Source organism: Periophthalmus magnuspinnatus, chromosome 9 (assembly GCF_009829125.3).
Source record: "Periophthalmus magnuspinnatus isolate fPerMag1 chromosome 9, fPerMag1.2.pri, whole genome shotgun sequence".
Classification (NCBI taxonomy): Eukaryota; Metazoa; Chordata; class Actinopteri; order Gobiiformes; family Gobiidae; genus Periophthalmus; species Periophthalmus magnuspinnatus.
In genome coordinates, this window is record NC_047134.1 from 31387321 (window position 1) to 31406126 (window position 18806).

General features: G+C 37.7%; 1 protein-coding gene across 1 annotated transcript in view; it reads left to right on the forward strand.

Annotated features, from left to right (window-relative positions):
* unc5db (unc-5 netrin receptor Db) overlaps positions 1 to 18806 on the forward strand; it is a 195228-nt gene that overhangs the window by 63543 nt on the left and 112879 nt on the right. Inside the window, exon 4 of the mRNA XM_055224249.1 lies at positions 1435 to 1538. Within this exon, the coding sequence (XP_055080224.1) occupies positions 1435 to 1538 (104 nt within the window). The remainder of the gene's footprint in view (positions 1 to 1434; positions 1539 to 18806) is intronic.

Consider the following 18806-nt stretch of genomic DNA (forward strand, 5'->3'; position numbering starts at 1 on the left):
TTTTTCTTTTTTTTTACTATACTATTGTTATATATATATCATGCTTTTAAAAACACATTGTTATGCTGACTGTTTTTAGCTTTAGACCGTAACATTTTCCCTCATCATAAACATACCTGGAGATGTACTTAGCTGTATTCATGCTTAGAATTAGCTATTATTTTTGTCAGACAGAAGGGCTACTTCTAGCAGCCTTCACCTCATGGTGTAGTGACGTGTCTTGCAGGCTGCTTACATAGTTTTGCCAGACAATGGAGAAAGCGTTGCCCCCTACTGTCTGACACCTGGTTTGCGGTTCTGGATGGTCTCTCTGATCAAGCGATATTTGCGGTTTAGCAAGGTCCAAGAAGCATAAACCGTGACGAAGGAGCATACACCTTATCGCACATGGGAGGCAGTCTTAGAGAAGGAATTACCCAGTATGGGGCGTAAGCTTCCACTAATGTCTGGCAAAACCTTGTAAGGAGCCTTTAAGACACCTATGTACACTATCATGTGACGCTTCTGAGGAAGGCTACAGGAAGTAGTTGAAACATGTGAAGCAGGTAAACAAACGGTCCTATCTGACAAAAAGAATCGCTATGTCTGACTTGAAAACTGAAGACAAAAACTATCCTTCACCAAAGATTTATTCACGCTTGTATCATTAATCCTGTTTTTTCCGAGGTGTTCTTGCTGTGAGCCTCGATATTCCCTAGATTGTGACCTCAAAGGTAGATTTCCAGAGGTCTCCAACTCTCCAAGTCTGTAATCATCACATTTTAGGTTTTTTTTTTGTTTTGTTTTTTTACATGGTTACTTCTCATCACTGCTCTTGGGATGCCTTTAACACCAAATTCAGATGAGAACATCATGTGTTTTTTTTTTTGTTTGTTTTTTTTCTCTTTTATAGGCTTTATTTTAAGTTAAACCAGGAAATGGCAAAGCAAAGGTACTCAAGAGTAAGTCTGAAGTGTGAGTGCTTGTCCACTGACCCGAGAGCTGGTGGTTTGAACCCGCTCTTGACATAAACATCATTAGTTGAGCAATCAGATCCACTGACCTACAGTTTGTCAATGCGATTCCAGCTCCCACAGATGAATGCTGTTGTTGAGTAATTGGACAAGACACTTAACCCACCGTGCCCCCAGTGACTGCGTACACTGGTGTATGAATGTGGGTGTGAATGTAGGACTAGTTCCTTGATGTAAAGCCTGTTGATTGCCTTGAAGGTGGAAAAGTGCTGTATGTGACCATTGACCATTCACCATTTACTCGAGAAGATTTGATATGAACTGTTTTAATCCAATGCTCTCCTGTAACCTTGAGTCCACCTTGTCGGTATCTCCACCTGCAGAATTGGCCTTATTGGCTCTATGGGTTACTTATGCTTTTTAAAGTTCAGATGTTTTACCCCCTTGTCTGACCATTATGTGTCCTCTGCCCCCTCCCCAGACCTCCGCAAGAACTTCGAGGAAGACCCCCAGGGCAAAGAGGTGCCCATCAACGGCATGATCGTACTGCACTGCCGCCCGCCCGAGGGAGTGCCCGTGGCTGAGGTAAGACTGGAAAGGTTACTTATATGGAAGTAATGCTGTCATGATATTAAAATTTCAAACTCAATGTTGATACGAATGAATCGACGCAATACTAAATACTGATTCCAATAGATCCAATAGTTCTGGTCCAATAGAATGATTTTCAATATTAAATAATAGTACTTTCTTTTATATTCCCATGTGGTCTTATATCTGTGTAATCCTTCAGTTGTTCCGGTAGGTTTCATAGTGGTCCATGGGCGTATACGAGTCTATGGGGTCTTATACTTGATCATTTTAAAGCTATTCTGTCCTGTGAATGAGACTTTTTTTAGGATCGATATCTGTTCCAGCAAAGATCTAGTTTCAATACTAGTTTTAATATTGATTAGTATCTGATTTTCCAATACTTCTGACAACAAAACAAATGATGAATCACTTAACATTTGATATTTATAAAGCAAAAATGCACAGAAATTACAGTTTGAATGGTCACAATTAGTGATTTAGCAAAACTGAAATTGTTTAAAAGCTGCAGTATGTAACATTTCTGGTGTATGGTCTGTCACCTGCTTGTCACCATTATTTTTATTTCATTTTTTTTTCCTGCCTGGAATGTTTCACAGTATTAAAGTCATCTTACATGTGTTTTATTGCTCAACCTTGAAAACAGACCTGCAACTTGACCTGACGATTGCATCTGTTTTTCTTTGTGGAGATACAGTAGTTTAATGTCATACTGTGGAACATTCCAGGCACAGTAATAACATCACAAGGGAAACAAGCAGATGGCGTACCCTTCACCAGAAATGTTACATAGTGCATCTTTAAGTAAGTTTGATCGTGATGTGGTCATGGTTTGGCCCCATTGGTTGTGATGTAGATCTGGTTTGGTCTTCGTCAACTCCTGGTTTAGTCCTAGTGAGGTCTTAGCTTAGTTCTAACTTTTGCCCAATTTAGTCTTTATTTTGAACACGTTTAAACAAGTTCTTGAAATTTCAAGTCTTCGCTCAAATGCCAATTCTCTTGTGTGTGTTTAAAATATATAGTCTCAGCTGAATCCAAATTCTCAAATGTCAATCACAAATCTAACTGCAATACTTGTCTAAGAAATGTCAAAGATATTATTATCATTCCAAAAATCAGTCCATTTCATCATTTATTCATTCACTTAGCCACACTTGATGTTGCAGACGTGTTGCAGCTACACGGCCGTACAGGATTCTCTTAACTCGTATCAAAGAGCATATGCATCTTTATTCAGGACTACAAGATTAAGCAAAATCGTAATTAGCAAAGGCTGAAGTACCACAACTTACTCCCTAAACAACACAATTTCCAGTTTTATTCTGCTTAAAAGCTGCTAACCCTGTACTTTAGATCTGTGCAAACATGTTCTGAAATGTGATTCTCGTGTTACTTTGTCAGTTCATATTTCAGAATTGTGGAATTTCTACAGGCAAAACAACTAAAGAATAAAATGAACAGAGAAGCTGCTTTGAATCAAAGAGTCTGATTTACTGAAGCAATTGTGCACAAGTGTAAAGAGCTGCCTGTCCCTCACCCTAAGATATGTCAGTGTCAGTACATACAGTGTATTTATACTACACAGATAAGAATTGCATGAACCAGAAAACAGGTCAGACATGCTAAAGAAGCACAAAGTCAAAACATTTCTTGGAACGTAGGATAAACAGTTTGTCTAATGTGCATCAAACAGTGCGTACTTGATCTCGAGGTCAAATGGATAAGATATAATTGAACTAAGAGTGAGGAAACTGGAACTAAGAGATGTGTATACCAGTAATCTTTCAGCCCTACATTTATTTATTTATGACCTCCGTTTTCTTCATTCATTCATTCATTTATTCTTCATAATTTTATCTTGAAGTGCTAGTAACTCCTCGACAATTCTGTGCATAGCGGTAAAAATGAAAATAATAGCCATTTCCTGAAGACTAGGTGGAGGCTGCTTCTACTCCCACTGAGCAGAACTGGACTGACCGCTGAAGGGGTCATCCTAATTTCACCGGCGTAGCTCCCATTCCCTACATCCTACCACCTTCCTGTGACCTTTCCTAGATTGATACAGCTGGGCCAGAGGCAGCCCGATACTGAATTCTAATGAAATGTGATGTACAGTGAGTATCAGCTAAGTCCTGGTTTATTGTAGGTTTTATTTGTGCGTGTGTCGGGTTCAGGAGACGTGAGAGTGGATTGTGTCTTGTGCCTAAAATTGTGGTTAAGAGAGCAGTAGTTTTGTAGTTTGGTCTCATCTTGGACTCGAGCCCATTTGTACGAGGTCTTGGTCTCAGTCTCAAGGACACTTGGACTCGGTCGTGTCATGGACTCAAGGTCTGACACTCAACCAGTGTGATCAAAATAAAGAGCAGATTTATAAAAAAAATATATAAAATACAAATAAATGCAGAAAATTACAAAGATAGTCTTGATTTGGTCTGGATGCGCTGTGGTATCAGTCTTGTCTCGGTGTTTAAAAATCTCAGTCTTGTCTTGGTCTTGTCTTGGTCCCAGCCTTTGAAAATCCTGGTCTTGTCAAACGGTCTTGACCCTCAGAGGTCTTGGTCTTTTCTAGGTCTCGGCCCTCAGAGGTCTTGGTCTTGTCTAGGTCTCGGGACCCTGTGATCTCGGACAGGTCTTGATCTCGATTAGTGCGGTCTTGACTACACTACGGAGCAGATTGGAAAGATCAAGGAGAGAAGCGATTTCTTTGTTGTATTTAATTATTAACGTTATTGCATTGTTAATTATGCTATTTAACTGTGCATTTATTATATATTTATTTGCAGAGTTTGTATTTGTTGGTGACACTGAGTGCACGGGGGAAGCATATAAGTGACTATTACTGCTGCTACAATGCTCAGCTTTTGCTCTGAACTAATATAATCGGTGGTAAGAGCAACAACAACCCAAAGGTTGTGGGATTGAGTTCCACAAGGACCAAGTTCTATCATTGTGTCTTTTGGCAATACATGTCACCCACTTTCCTAGTTTGTATGTGGTGTGTGAGTGTAAGTGATGTTTGGAGGGACCGATGGCATAGATTGTCAGCGTCGCTTCTGCCCTAGGGCAAACGTGGTTACAAAAACAGCTTACCACCACCAATTATTGAGTGAATGAATGAATAATGACAATATTGTGCTTTGTAGCATTGCTTTTTATTGTGTCACAAAGGTTCCTGGTTCAGCATATAGAGCCTGTCAGTGTGGAGTTAGACCCAGCCTTAAGTCCACTTTTAGACATATATTATGTTAAATTGAGTGATTTGACCTTTTAACCATGTTATACTGTTGTCCCCTCACCAAAAACATACTTGGAGATGTGTTCTGTTACATTCACATTCTCTGAGCACTCAAAAATGATCTGTTCACATTTTGTGGTGTCAAAAATAAAACCCTGGACTTCTCCTGTGCAGGTTCTAAGACCATAAACCATCATCAGACTTATTCTGCAATCAAATTGTGTTCACAAAGAACACAAGGCTCTATTAACCAGTAGCACATGAAAAAATCTACTTAAGTAAAAGTATTGAAGTATCTGTTTAAAAATGTACTTTAAGAGTAAAAAATAAATGTGTAAATGTAGTGATATTGATTAAAAAATGTGACATATTTTGGTCAAAAGAAGCAATCCAAATCAGTGTATTCATTTTGTGTATTTATTCTTATTTGCTCAAAGCCGAAGCTTGAACTTGAAAACTTTTGTCAGGGTGTAACCACGAACATGGTAAACTAACCCCTCAAATCCTATGAAAAGTGCTTTTTACTTTCCAGTCTAGTTAAAAATGTAGTGAAGTAAAAGTAAAAAGTATCCAAAGTAAAATGTGCTTATATAAAGTACACATACCTAAAAATTCTACTTATGTACAGTACTTCACTACTTTTACTTTGTTACCTTTACTTGGATACGATTTGCCGTATATGAAGCTAACTTAGGTTCAGTTATATCGCCGTGTTACCAGCTGCTACTTTATATCAGAACATTTTGTAGGTTTTGTTTGACTGACAGCTTCAGCGTGACAGCAAACATAAACACAGCATGTGGAGGTTAAACGCGGCACTTTTCTCCGAGGCCTTCTCCAACTGCAGTGCACAGAGCTGGAGATGTCACAGGTGGATCTTTAACACTGTTTACTCATTAAACAAACAGCAGCAGCAGCAGTAGCGCTACGACACCGCTCTCCGGAGCACGGCGCGTTTAAGCCGTGCCCAGAGGCAGGCACTCGCGATGGGACTGTCAGGCAGATGTTCTCCGCCTGTGATCACCACAAACCAGCGATGTGTGAGGACGATGAGGAGGGAGGACGGGTGGAGGGGGAGGTGGAGGAGGAGGAGGAGGGGGGGCAGGTGGCAACAAGTCACTGCTGATGCCTTTGAGTGATAGAGGAACATAACGTTTTAGAGTTATACACATATAGCACACGCAGAAGGTTTTGTGTGGAAATGATACTTGTAGGATGCATTCTGGGATGACATGGCAAAAAAGTATGTGAACCTGGGTACTGTTAGGATATACTACTACTATGAGTAATGCTACTACGGCTGTTATTTCTACTACTACTACTACTATTACTACTGAAACTAATACCACCACTACTAGTACAACTGATACTACTACTATTACTACTACTACTTCTATGCTACTACAGCTACTACTACTACCATACTACTACTACTACTATTACTACTATACTGCTACCGCTACTACTACTACTACTATACTACTACTACTACTACGACTACAACTACTACTACTATACTACTACTACTATTACTACTATACTATTACTACCTCTACTACTGCTGCTACTACTACTACTACTACTACTACTACTAATACTAATACTACTACTACTACTGCTACTACAACTACTACTATTATACTACTACTACTATTACTACTATACTACTACTACCTCTACTACTTCTGCTACTACTACTACTACTACTACTACTACTTCTATGCTGCTGCTACTACTACTAATCCTACTACACTACTACTACCACTAGTCACTACTACTACTACTACTGCTATACTATTACTACTAAATCTACTACCACCACTACTACTACAACTACTACTACTACTTCTCCTATGCTACTACTACTACTACTTTTATTCATACTTATACTAATACTACTACTACTTCTACTACCTCTACTACTACTACTACTTATATGCTACTACTACTACTACTACTACTACTACTACTACTACTACTACTACTACTACTACTACCACTAGTCACTACTACTGCTACTACTACTATACTTTTACTACTAAATCAACTACCACCACTACTACTACCTCTATACTACTACTACTACTACTTACACTTCTTCTTACACTTACACTACTTCTACTACCACTACTGCTACTACTGATACTACTATTACTACCACACCCATTTTGAAGCATTAAAGTCGTATTATGAAATATTGTGAACAGTGTGTGGGGTAAACTCTGTGCCCTCCACATCTAATCCACATCTAATATTTATCAATCACAGTCTCATCAGACAGATCCACGTGAGTCGCTCTGAGACACATCGGGGTGAGCAGATTGGTCCAGGGGTACTCCGCCCTGCTTCACTTCTCTGTTCTAAAGCTGTGCTAGTGAGCAGAAAAATGATGCATGTGAATACTAGCACTGTGCCAAAGGGTTTATGAGAGCTAGGAACTAGTTAGTTTTAAATAGCTACTTTCTCCTTTTACAGTTTGAAAATCCATCCCAGCTTCAATGTTAAACTGTGAGCACTGGTCCATAGAGATATTCTCCAGTCCTATTTTGTGTAGTAAAAGAAAAATCCAATTTTGCCACCTGGACAAATGTTTTAGAGTGAAACGTCATACCTGGGTGACTGAGGGATTACACAGACCTCCTCCTCTTTTGTAATTATGCCAAAACAGATGGGCAATAATTGTTGCTGTTAATTGTTGTTGTTTGGATCAGTTGCTTCAGTCTAGGCCACATGTGTCAAACTCAAGGTCCGTGGGCTAAATGTGGCCCTCTACACCATTTTATGTGGCCCTCGACAGGGTAAATTAAAAGGTATGATGGTCTTAAAATATCATTTTATCAGGAGACACGCAGTTACACAGCCATTTTTTTACATCTTCACAAAATGCATATATAATATTTGTAACTTGAAAAAGTTATTAATACAGAAACAGTTAATAAACAATTTTAAAAAGACATTTATTTTACATCCGGCCCTTTGAAGGCAGCCAGTTTGCTGATGTGGCCCTTGGTTAAAATGTGTTTGACACCCCTGGTCTTGGCTATGCTAGCAATAACTAGCATGCTAACTGTGCACTTCCTGATTCTCAAACAATAAAACACTTTATTGTTAGATGCAGACAGCACGCAGCTATCTTATTTTGATCTTAAGAGCTCTTTATACAATATATTTGTACTGTGACAAGATATATTTTGGTCAAATACGTGTAAAAAATATTAAGTACAGACCTTGTAACACGCTGTATATTTTTTTAGCCAATGTTACACCAAGTTTGAGAATAGAAACCATTATTCTTTCAAAACAAACACAACAACCCTATTGGTGCAAGCTATAAAATGTTGTTTTTTTTGTTTTGTTTTTTTTGTTTTTTCCTGCGGAGGTCAATCTCTCTCCTTCTCTTGTATATAAATGATTGAGCAGTGAATTGCAGTGTGCGATGCCAGCGTGGGATTAAAGCCACACGGAGGGTAAAAATAGTGGAAGCGGAGCCCAGTCCTCCATCTTTAGTCCTTTTGTCAACTCAAACGAAGCCCCATTGTGAATAATGTAGAGAGGCGCAGGGCTGGACAGGCAGGCTGCAGCTAACCTCAGGCATCAAATATTAAGGCTGTGTGGTGTGAGAGTGCAGTTACATATAGGCCCGATGTTCGATTCAAACATGCGGTTTTCAATGCAAAGTTAACATGGAATCAGAGGAGGAGAGTAGGGTTGTCAAAAGCAGATACTCATTTGAGCAGGGATCGTTATTAAAAAGTCGCATTGGCAGGACAGAAATGAACCTTTTCTGAATAGTTTTACAATTATCTTGAGCTGTATCAGAACAAGTATAAGACACATAGACTAGTATACCCCCATGGACCATATGGAACCTACCTGGACCACTGCAGGATTACACAGATATAAGGCCACATGGTAATACAAAGGAAAGTACGACCATTTAATGTTGAAAATTACATTATATTGTCTAAAGCAGGGGTGTTAAACTCATTTTCACAGAGGGCCACATCAACAAAATGGTTTCTCTCAAAGGGCCAGATGTAATTGTAAGACAGTATAAATGTAAATGTAACCAAATGTAATGTAAATGAAATCCAACTACTTTTTAATCTTGTTAATTAACCGTTTCTATATTTATTACTTATTCAAGTTGCAAATATTGCATATGGATTTGCATAGATATGAAAAAAAAAAATATGTGTAACTGCGTATCTCCTGATAATCTGACATTTCATACCTTTTAATTTACCTTGTCGCAGACCACATAAAATGACCTGGCAGGCCACATTTGGCCCATGGGCCTTGAGTTTGACACTTGTGGTCTAAAGAAAGAGTTTTTTTTTTTTTTTTTTTACTATCATATGGTATCAGAATCGGTATGGAGTATCGAGTCTATTCCTTTGTATCAAATTCAAGTTTGAAATTTTAGTATAGTGACACTAGAGGAGAGTATACTATGTTATATTTACTTGAGTAACTCATCAGAAACTCATTCAATGTAAGTATCCTTAATAAAGCATGAAGAAATACTTAATTCATAATGAATAAATTGTTAATTAGGAAGGAATCAGGCTTAGTAACTACTTAAAGGCCCAGCACCAGATTTTTACTGTTTTAAAAACATAGTCCAAAGTTATTCCTTTGGACCAAGTTATTCCTTATTTATTTTATGCTTTCAGAGCATCCTAACTATTAGCTACCCAAATTAGCTTGTAAGTGCTTTTCACAAATAGACCAGGTCATAGACCAGTGCGGAGTTTTGCTGTGACAGTAAAACAACTAGCATGCTAGCACACACTTTCTGGTTCCCTATCAATTTAAAGGTGCAAAAAATTATAACTTTGAGAGAGTAAATGGGAAGGGGAAACATTTAAAACATGAATAAAAACTCAAGTCAATTTTGCACACACTGTCTCCTTTAAGTTCATATATACATCTATTGATATCTTTTAAATGACATGACACTATTCTATAGGCCAGTCACTTTTAATATAGATGTGGGGCAGCTAAAATAAAAATTGTTAAAATGCAGCTTTTTGTTGTAACACAGTGAGTTCTTGGGTCTAGTCAATAATACAGATGATCAGGCTCAACATTTATGAATTTAACTTTTGGATATTTCATACACAGTGCAATGTAATCAACATGAAAATCTGGTTCTTGCCCCCATCTGTGAGTAATAACTAAACTTATATAGTGCTGCTGCATGGAACCTGCACGTGATTTTCCTATGTACATAAAGACATTGGTCTTTGTCAGCACACAGTTGTCAGCCTACCACTAATGAGAATCTAGTCACCTCCCGTATGGCTTTCTATCAGCAGCTAATAACAGACCATTACCATAAAAATACTGACACAGAAATCGTAATTTGCATGTGGAAAAGTGACACAACATAGCAATTTACCGTAGTGTCCCCATACGCTTAGCTACTCTGCCCCAATTACTATGTTCTATTGTGGAGAAGGCTTGTACTTGACAGGACTGGAATGCACGGTAGTTTTCCATATAGGTGACTGTGTTTACCGGGGAATAATGGCGCTTATATAGCAAGAAAGTACTGGTTGATCTTCCTTAATTAACTTATTGTTTAGCATTGTATTTCTGAAGTTACTATTACCAACTGTGGCGTGAATGATTGCACTGTAAAGCGCTTTGGGTGTAATAACAGGCGCTGTATTAATTAAATTATTAATCAAAAATGAAACAAACTTATTTAACATGTTAATATGTTGTCTGCTGTGGAAAAAAGTAGGTGCTGCTTGATGTTTAAATAACTTATTGTTTGGAATTGTATTTCTTCTTATTTGTTCATTAGTCATACCTTTTAATTTACCTTGTCGCGGGCCACATAAAAGGACCTGGCGGGTCACATTTGGCCCACGGGCCTTGAGTTTTACACATGTTTAAATAAATTATTGTTATTGTTTGGGATTGTGGCAAATTGTAAACTTTTTTTCACATAAATTGCAAAACTATGATTGTGTAAGGTTTCCATGTGAATGCAATTTATAGTTTAGTCAATATACATGCTTGGACCTAGACATGGAAGTGGTTGAGGAGGCTGATGGTTCTGCTGCTGAGTCAATTTAAACTTAAATTTTTAACCATGTCAGTATACCCTTATCGTTTGCTCGGAGTTGTATTTATTGATTCATGTATGTTGGGGTAAGCTTGTATTACCCGGGCCATACTTTTATGCAGAGTTCCCTAAGGCTCTGTTTTAGGCCCTGTTCTATTTTCAATACATATAGGTCAGATCATTCAAAACCACCAAGATTAATTACTACCTGTATGCAAGTTGTTTTTTCTCCATGGGCAAGAACGACGACAAATAACAAAGACCATCCAGTCTTTTCAATCAACATACATAAACATAAACATAAACAACTTAATTAATCCCCTAACCCCTAACCCCTTCATTAAAGATCCTGATTTTCCCCATGTATTTGAGTAAATTTGTTTTGCCCCAGTATAGATGTCTAAGCAGCTGTTGAGGAAAAAATATGGCAGCTGTATGCAGTTTGCGTTTTAATATCTGATAATCAGGAAGTACACAGTTACCAGATGAGAAGTTGTTAGCGTTACTCTACTGGCAATACTCTACTGTGGAAAGGGCAAGATGCAGTTATCATAAAGTGGTACCATGTGATCAAATAAATGCTTAAACTCTACAATTTGCCACCAATTATAGAAATTCCTCTTTGACGCATTCAGCATTTCTGTTTTCACCGCGAACTGCTCTAAGCTAGCCCAAGCACGTTCTATAGCTCCTTATGTCGTGATTAGCAAATGTAACATCAGCATCTTAGCAGCAAATGAGTCCTGTGCCCCGAGCCTCCGACCAGGAAATAATTTGAGGTTTTAGCTGCTTTCGCTGAACGCTTTAGTGAAGGCAAACTGTAAAGAAGACATTTCAGCTATAAGGCAAAAAAACACCAGAGAGATGTGTTGGTTTAAGGGTATAGTTAAAGTGCATGAGGCAGGTTTTCATGTTTTTGTAATTACGACTTGGATTTGGTGGGATAGTATCTGTGGTAAATGTTAGTCAATGATAGTTTTACATCAGTTAAATGGCAGTTTGTGGGAAAACGTTGAGGAGAAAAGTATAGAAATACAGGAAGTAGCACTGAGTTCTAAAACAGAATACCTCTACCTGAAAATTCCAATACCAACACTGAAAATTCCATCCAAAATGCTGGAATAATTAACTTTTTTAATTAAAATATAGTAACCATGATTAGATATAAGATTTAATTAATAGTCATGCCTAGTTCTCTCTATAACAAGTTTATATTTTTACTTCCTTGTTGGACACGGGCAGCAGATGTGACATACATAGAGATAATTCCAGTTCTGTTACCTAGCAACTATTCTGTAAACAAGGGTCAAAGCTCAACCAATTTACACAATAGTCATTGTTAGACAAATGAATATAAGTACAAGTATGACTATGTGTTTTTTGGTGTTGATGACATAGTTAGAGGTATTCTGTTCAGTAGTGCAGTAGGTTGATTAGCAGAATGCACTGATTGTATTGTGATAGCGCTCTGAAGAGGGAGTAACTTAGCGTTGGGAGCATGGAGAGTGTCAAAAATTGAACAAACTTTTTGAACATGTTAATAGGTTTACTGTGAATATAGCATTTTCATTTGCATACAGTAACTATAAAAGTGGTAAACATGGTGATCTAAATATATGATATGTTAGCACTTAACCTCCTCTTTAAGTATGGGCTTGGAGTATAGAAATAAAGGCCTGATAGTGAATAGATTTCAAATTAATACTTCAAATGAAGATGAGATTCTTAGTAGTTCAGAATGTTAAGTTATCTTCAGTCAATCCCTGCCTCCACTCAGCAAAACAATTTTCAAACTATTCAAGAAGAATCAGTCTTTAAGTTCAAGTGTTTTCGAGTTCTAAACCTGTCTCTTCACCTCTCCTCCAACCAACCACTTGAACCTTGTTAAACTTCTCCCTGACTTCCAATTAGGAAAATACCTTTTAGTAATTAAATCATTCTATTCAAGTCATGACCCCTCTCAAAAGTATGTCATGTTTAGTTTTATAGTTTAAGTTTTATAGTTAGACATGTTGTTCATGAATAATAACAAAAGCTAGCCATGTTTGCTATTTGTTGTATTAAAAATAAAATCACAACAATTAATGGTCAAATTTAAAGGTCCATGTTAAAGGGCCTGTACCTAATTTTTTCCCATATATTTGAGCAAAGTGTGTTTGTCACTACCAGTCCAAAGTTTGGACACACTTTTTCAATGATTTTTCTTGATTTCCATGATTATTTGCATTGCAGATTCTCACTGAAGGCTCCAAAGCTAAGAATCAGCACATGTAGAATGTTGTAAACAAATAATAAGCTCAAAATAACTCAAAACCTTTTTTTTTTTTTTTTAGATTTTAAAAAAATTGCCTTTACCCTTTGCTTTGATCACTGACACAGTTGTGAAGTGAAAACCTTTTCAGGAGACTTCATCATGAAGTTCAATGGCAGCCCAAGGGTTTGCAGAGCTGTAAACAGAGCAGGGGATGGCCACTATGAGCATTTGTAGCTTTGCCACATAAGTCCATATAGCTGGCTTCATATATTTGATGTCTTCTGTAAAAGTTAAAATATAGAATGCAGTAAATAATTAAAAAAACATTGAACAAAAGGCTGTGCCCAAACTTCTGAGTAGTACAGTAGTAGGTTGTATAAGCAGCTCTCGAGGTCAAAATAAGTCCTCTGTCTGTTTTCTGCCTCTAATTATAAAGCATTTTATTGTCTGTAAGAGAAATGTGCTTATCACAGTCACAGTAGAAATAACTTTGGGCCATTGCAAACCATTTAAAGTGAACAACATCATCCGGTACACTTAACCCTCTGGTCACCTTTGATATGAGGTCAGGTTTGTCTCCTTGGGGACCCTCGAAGACTATAAAATCCACATAGATTAATGTTGTTTTCTACTTTCAAAGATCAAATCTACTTGCACTCTGCTCATACATGCGCAAACTTTACATAGCTGATGTAAATCTTTTTACATTATAAGGCTGTTTTGCTGTAAAAAAAAAAAAAAAAAAAAAAAAACATCCAAAGAAAGCCATGAAAAAAAATTATATTTTCAAAATGAAAGACTGAAGTGGAAAACTTGAGCTAAATGTATTAGTTAGTTAATGTTAATGTTAGTTATGACAACAATCCTTGATGAAAACAAAGTGGTGGATCACTGTGTTTAATAAAATAAAATTTAAAAAAAAACTCCTTTTAGTGACCATCGAGGGTCCCCATTTAATAAAATTCACAATAGATGAATATTTCTTTCTACTTTCAAAACTCATGTCTCTTCATCTCTCTTTAATCTACTCAGACACATAGAAACTGTATGTATACATTGTGCGTTTTTTTAGGGAAGGAAGGGAAGGGAAATTTGCAATTAAAGTACACCTCTAGTAAAGAATAAAAAAAAAAAATGTATTACCAAAATCAAAAGTGTGAAGTGGAAAATGTTAGATAAATTAATTGCAGCTTAGTCTATGCGGATAATTCATAATGAAAAAAATGTCTGGTGCATTACTGTGTTTTGAATGTGTGAGATTTATGTAAAAAAGTCACGTTTGTCACCTTAGGGACCCTTGAGGATCCCCTTCTTTAAATGGCCATAAAATCCACATGGCCATTTTATGGAAAAGGAGGGGATTTTGTGTCCATTTAAAAATGGGGACCCTCGATGGTCCCAAAGGTGACACACATTCCCTTTTGTTCTAGTCTTTGAACTGATCGTGTCAGATCAAAAATCATGGTGGTATTTTAAATGCTGACACACACTTCCTGATTACCAGACAATAAAATGCATTCCTATTAGATACACACATTTCCAGATCTTGAGCTAGGCTTTGTCAGGATTACATTAGCTGTAGGATTTTACAGTTTAGCATTTTGTGGTGTTGAACCCGAAACCCTCTTGCCATAAGGTAAGAATGCTAACCTTTCAGCCACTATTACAAAACTATTCTAGAAATGTTCAAATTATTTTCTTCATATTCAAACAGAATCTAGCATCTGGGGCAATAAAGGATTTTATTATTTCTTTGTTAATGATTTGTGGAGCAAGCCCCTGGCATCTTTTACTCTATCACCTCCTGAAACTTTACTTTTCCAAGAATCTAAAATTAACATGTGAAGTCGCTAATATTGTCTACAAGGATTCAATGCCGAAAAGTGCTAATCGAAATGCAAAGATTTTTATTCACACATATGTACGTATTCAAAACCAAATGCACCTCTTTTTCATTTTAGAATCGCAGATCCTAAAACGGTAGACTGCTACCTCACAGTTATGGGGTGTGAATGTGAGGGCGATCTCAAGTCACGGGGAGAGAGAAAGCAGGGCCTGTAATGAGTTCTTCTTTGAGCAAAAGTGCAAAATGAACAGACAAACTAGGAGGCAATTTCAACTTTGTGGAATGGAAGTCCTTTAATCCAAAATGAATCCTCCTTGATCTACAGTAGCAGGTAGAGACACCTGCGGCCCCAAACGCACCAACTAAATGTTTCCAACTGCGATACAATCCGCTCTGATCTATAAAGAATAGCAAATGCAACTCTCGAAATATGTTTAGCGATGCTGCTGCTGCTACTTATATAAGTCTCCTGAGAAACTATGAACAATACTTATGGAAAAATAACATCTTATTAGTATATAAATCATATTTAAAAGGTTAGCATTGGACCAAAAAACATGCACAATAGGTAAAATCCTCCAGAAGTCCTGACCAAGATCTACATATGAGTCTCACTGCTCCTGACAGGTTGCCCCAGCTGTGTTGAAGGATGGGTCAAATGCAGAGGACAAATTCACAATAAAATATAAGATTGATACGTGTGGTAATATTCATGTTGTTCCGCACGTATACACTTACTATTATTTGAATCGGACTGGTCAAAGCGTCATTACGGTGCAACAAGCTGAAAAATGTTTGTTCTTTTTACATCTATTTAAGAGACATTAAATGCACAAAGCTCTTACTTTCTGCACATTAAATACAAACAAAATAGTCCATATGTTTGCTGACATAGTCTGTCAGTATTGCTATGTTTGTTTTGTAAGCTTTGTGATCTGTGCAAGGTTAAATAAAGTGTACCTTAATGTCAAACTTGAGTTCCCCATATTGTCTGGCTCTCACTTGAGTCCTGACAAGAACAGTGCAGGCTGTTATGTACATCCATCATCATGCTTGTTTTTGTTTGTTTAGGCACTTTACCTTTGGTTTCTATCCAAAACATAATTATAATTAAACTTCTCTGGATTTATACAATGCATTTCAAGACACCCAAAGTACTTTATATTGCATTATTCATTCATTTTATACTAATATAGCCACCGCTGTCCTGGGGCAGATGACAGAAGCGAGGCTGCCCATCTGTGTCATCAGCCCCTTCGACCACCAACATTCTCACCCCCCCCCCCCCCCCCCCCCACACACACACACACACCCCCACACACATACAAACACTCACACACACATCACATTCATGGTTTGATGGTTTGATAGTTTGAGTACTATTGTGGTTTCATTTTAACGTCATTATCATTTGTTCATACAACATTGATTATTGTATTTTTTCCATTGTAGTTCTTGCCTGATTTGACCTTGAGGGCCACTGTAGCTCCACTGCTTACGCTCCATTATCCCCTTATAGGTCAGAGGTAAATCTCCCAGTGAGCATACGATGAGTTTTGTTATTAAACCAAGCAATTACCTCTTCTCAGGCTTCCCCCTGGGCACTGCACACACCCTTTCTATTTATTTGGTGGGACATAAGGCCGATGGAGGTTGGAATAGTAATTTTGAAGTAGCAGAGGTGGCATTTGGAGTAGCAGCGGGGGGAATACGCAGGTGAGATGGGCACAGCTTGTGTTTTTTAGCGTATCGTTTGGTGATTAACCTCAAAAACGCGGAGCAGAGGAGCGGGTGGATGTCTCGGCAAGACTTCACCTAAGCAGATTATCAGTGCATGCATATGTTGGGCCAAGAGGCTGGGTAACAGTGAAACAAGGAGTGAAGGCAAAAACGGAGAGCCGGGTGAATACAGAGAGAGGTTATGAATGAAAATGAAAACGCGATGTGGGTTTGGTTGGATCAAAACAATGGAAGAATACAAAGACTGTTACTTCTGTTTAAATGCAGTGGACATTTTAACCTATTTATGGACTCTTAAGGAAAGTTAAAAGTGCCATGGAGATGTTATTGCTTTGTCCGGAATGGTCCACAGTAGGGCATTAAACTTATTTATCTCCATGAAGACCACCAGTTCAGGTTACAAGACAGATTGATTAGATCTGTGGAGAAGCGACAGCACATATTTTGGCAACACTTTATAATAACTGCACTTTAATTTGCATTGATAAAGCAGGTTCAAAGACTTAATTAATTGCAAAAATAATGTATTAGAATTATTCACGCTTAATAAATACTTAATTAATACTCTTAATTATTAATAAGGCACAGTATGAAACTTGGAGGTGGCACTTCACCCATGGAAACAGAAAGTTAAAACCGTATGAATATTGTCCATAGAGATAGATACTTTTTAGACTGTGGAATCTTACAACCAAAGGAACAACATTTTAGATTTTTAGTTTAGTTTTACATGGTGATCTAAATATGTTATGTGTTAGCAGTTAATACCTCATAGAAGTGTAATGCTCCCTTTATGGCTAATTAAGTTTTAAAGTGGTACTGTTGCTTTCCAAGGCTTAACACATCCATAGAGACACACAGATGGTGGACCTGCCTCTGGAAAAGTCCCATAGCGTACCTTTAAGCCCACAACATTACATTATACAGTATGTCCACTTTAAGTACGCTACCTCTGTCACCCGCGCATAGGTGTTATTCTTAACGACAATTACTAACCCCGTGTATAAGGCTGTTTATTCATTAGCGGAGGACATGATAAAATGTGCGTCGTCACAGTCTAATTCCTGGAGGAGTGGTTCATTTGTATGCCTATCACTGTGTCCCGGGCCCAGGGGAGCGCTGATGGGGACTCACTACATGTAATTGTGTTCATGAGAGAGCCAGCAATTAGACAGAGCTGCCGCCGTCTGTGGAGGATCGGCATCAAGAATGACACCTGCACCCAAGGGAGATGTGTCACTGGTCTCGTCGGTGTGGCGTTTTGGGTGCAGTTTGGTGGGGGGATTTTGTCTTGTAGTCTTGTAGTCTCGTAGCGTGTATGACAGGTTGGACTACAAATTCCACTGTAATGACATGACTACATTTTGCTAAAGACCTTGCCTAGTTTTCCTAAGTTTGACAATTTTGGGGAAGTTTCTAATTGTACTTCCTGGTTGAACATGGGCAGCAGATGTGAAGTAAATGAATGCTAACAGAAAAAAATGTATTCCTTGTCCATGATATTATCTGACTTACTTTATGTATTGGTTTGGCTACAATTTTCTTCACAAACTACTACAGACGCTCGTGTGGGTTGGGTCGCTGAAACCTGGCAACCCCACAATCGAGTGCCCTTGAGTCATTGGGTAAAATACCTCACCTCTAATGTCTGCGTTTACTATGGGGATGGTTTAGCATTTAGCCAAAGTTCATGACTAAAACCTTGAAGTTTTCTACTTTTAGTTTAAAAACAGGATTGCTTTTCACTTCCAAGAGGTCTTGACGGCTAATCAGAAGGGGATAGTGTTGAACAATGCCAAAGAAGTTTTAAGATATTTCTTTAAAACTCAAGAAAAATAAAAAATAAAAATACACATTTTCTGGAGCCTGTGATCAATGAGTGTTCATAGTTCTGTTTAGCTGTTTGATTTTCAACAAAAAGGTGAGAGACTAACTGGAAAATGATGGCTAAAGCTACTTTGTGACTGTAATGTTATTTGAGACGTGCAAAATCAGCTCACTTGTTGTAGTTCCAGCTCAGTCAGCTCTTTATTTATTTAATTTTTTAGAATTAGATATCAACAAATCCTACTGCATGATCCATCAAAATTGCATCTTATTTTACATAA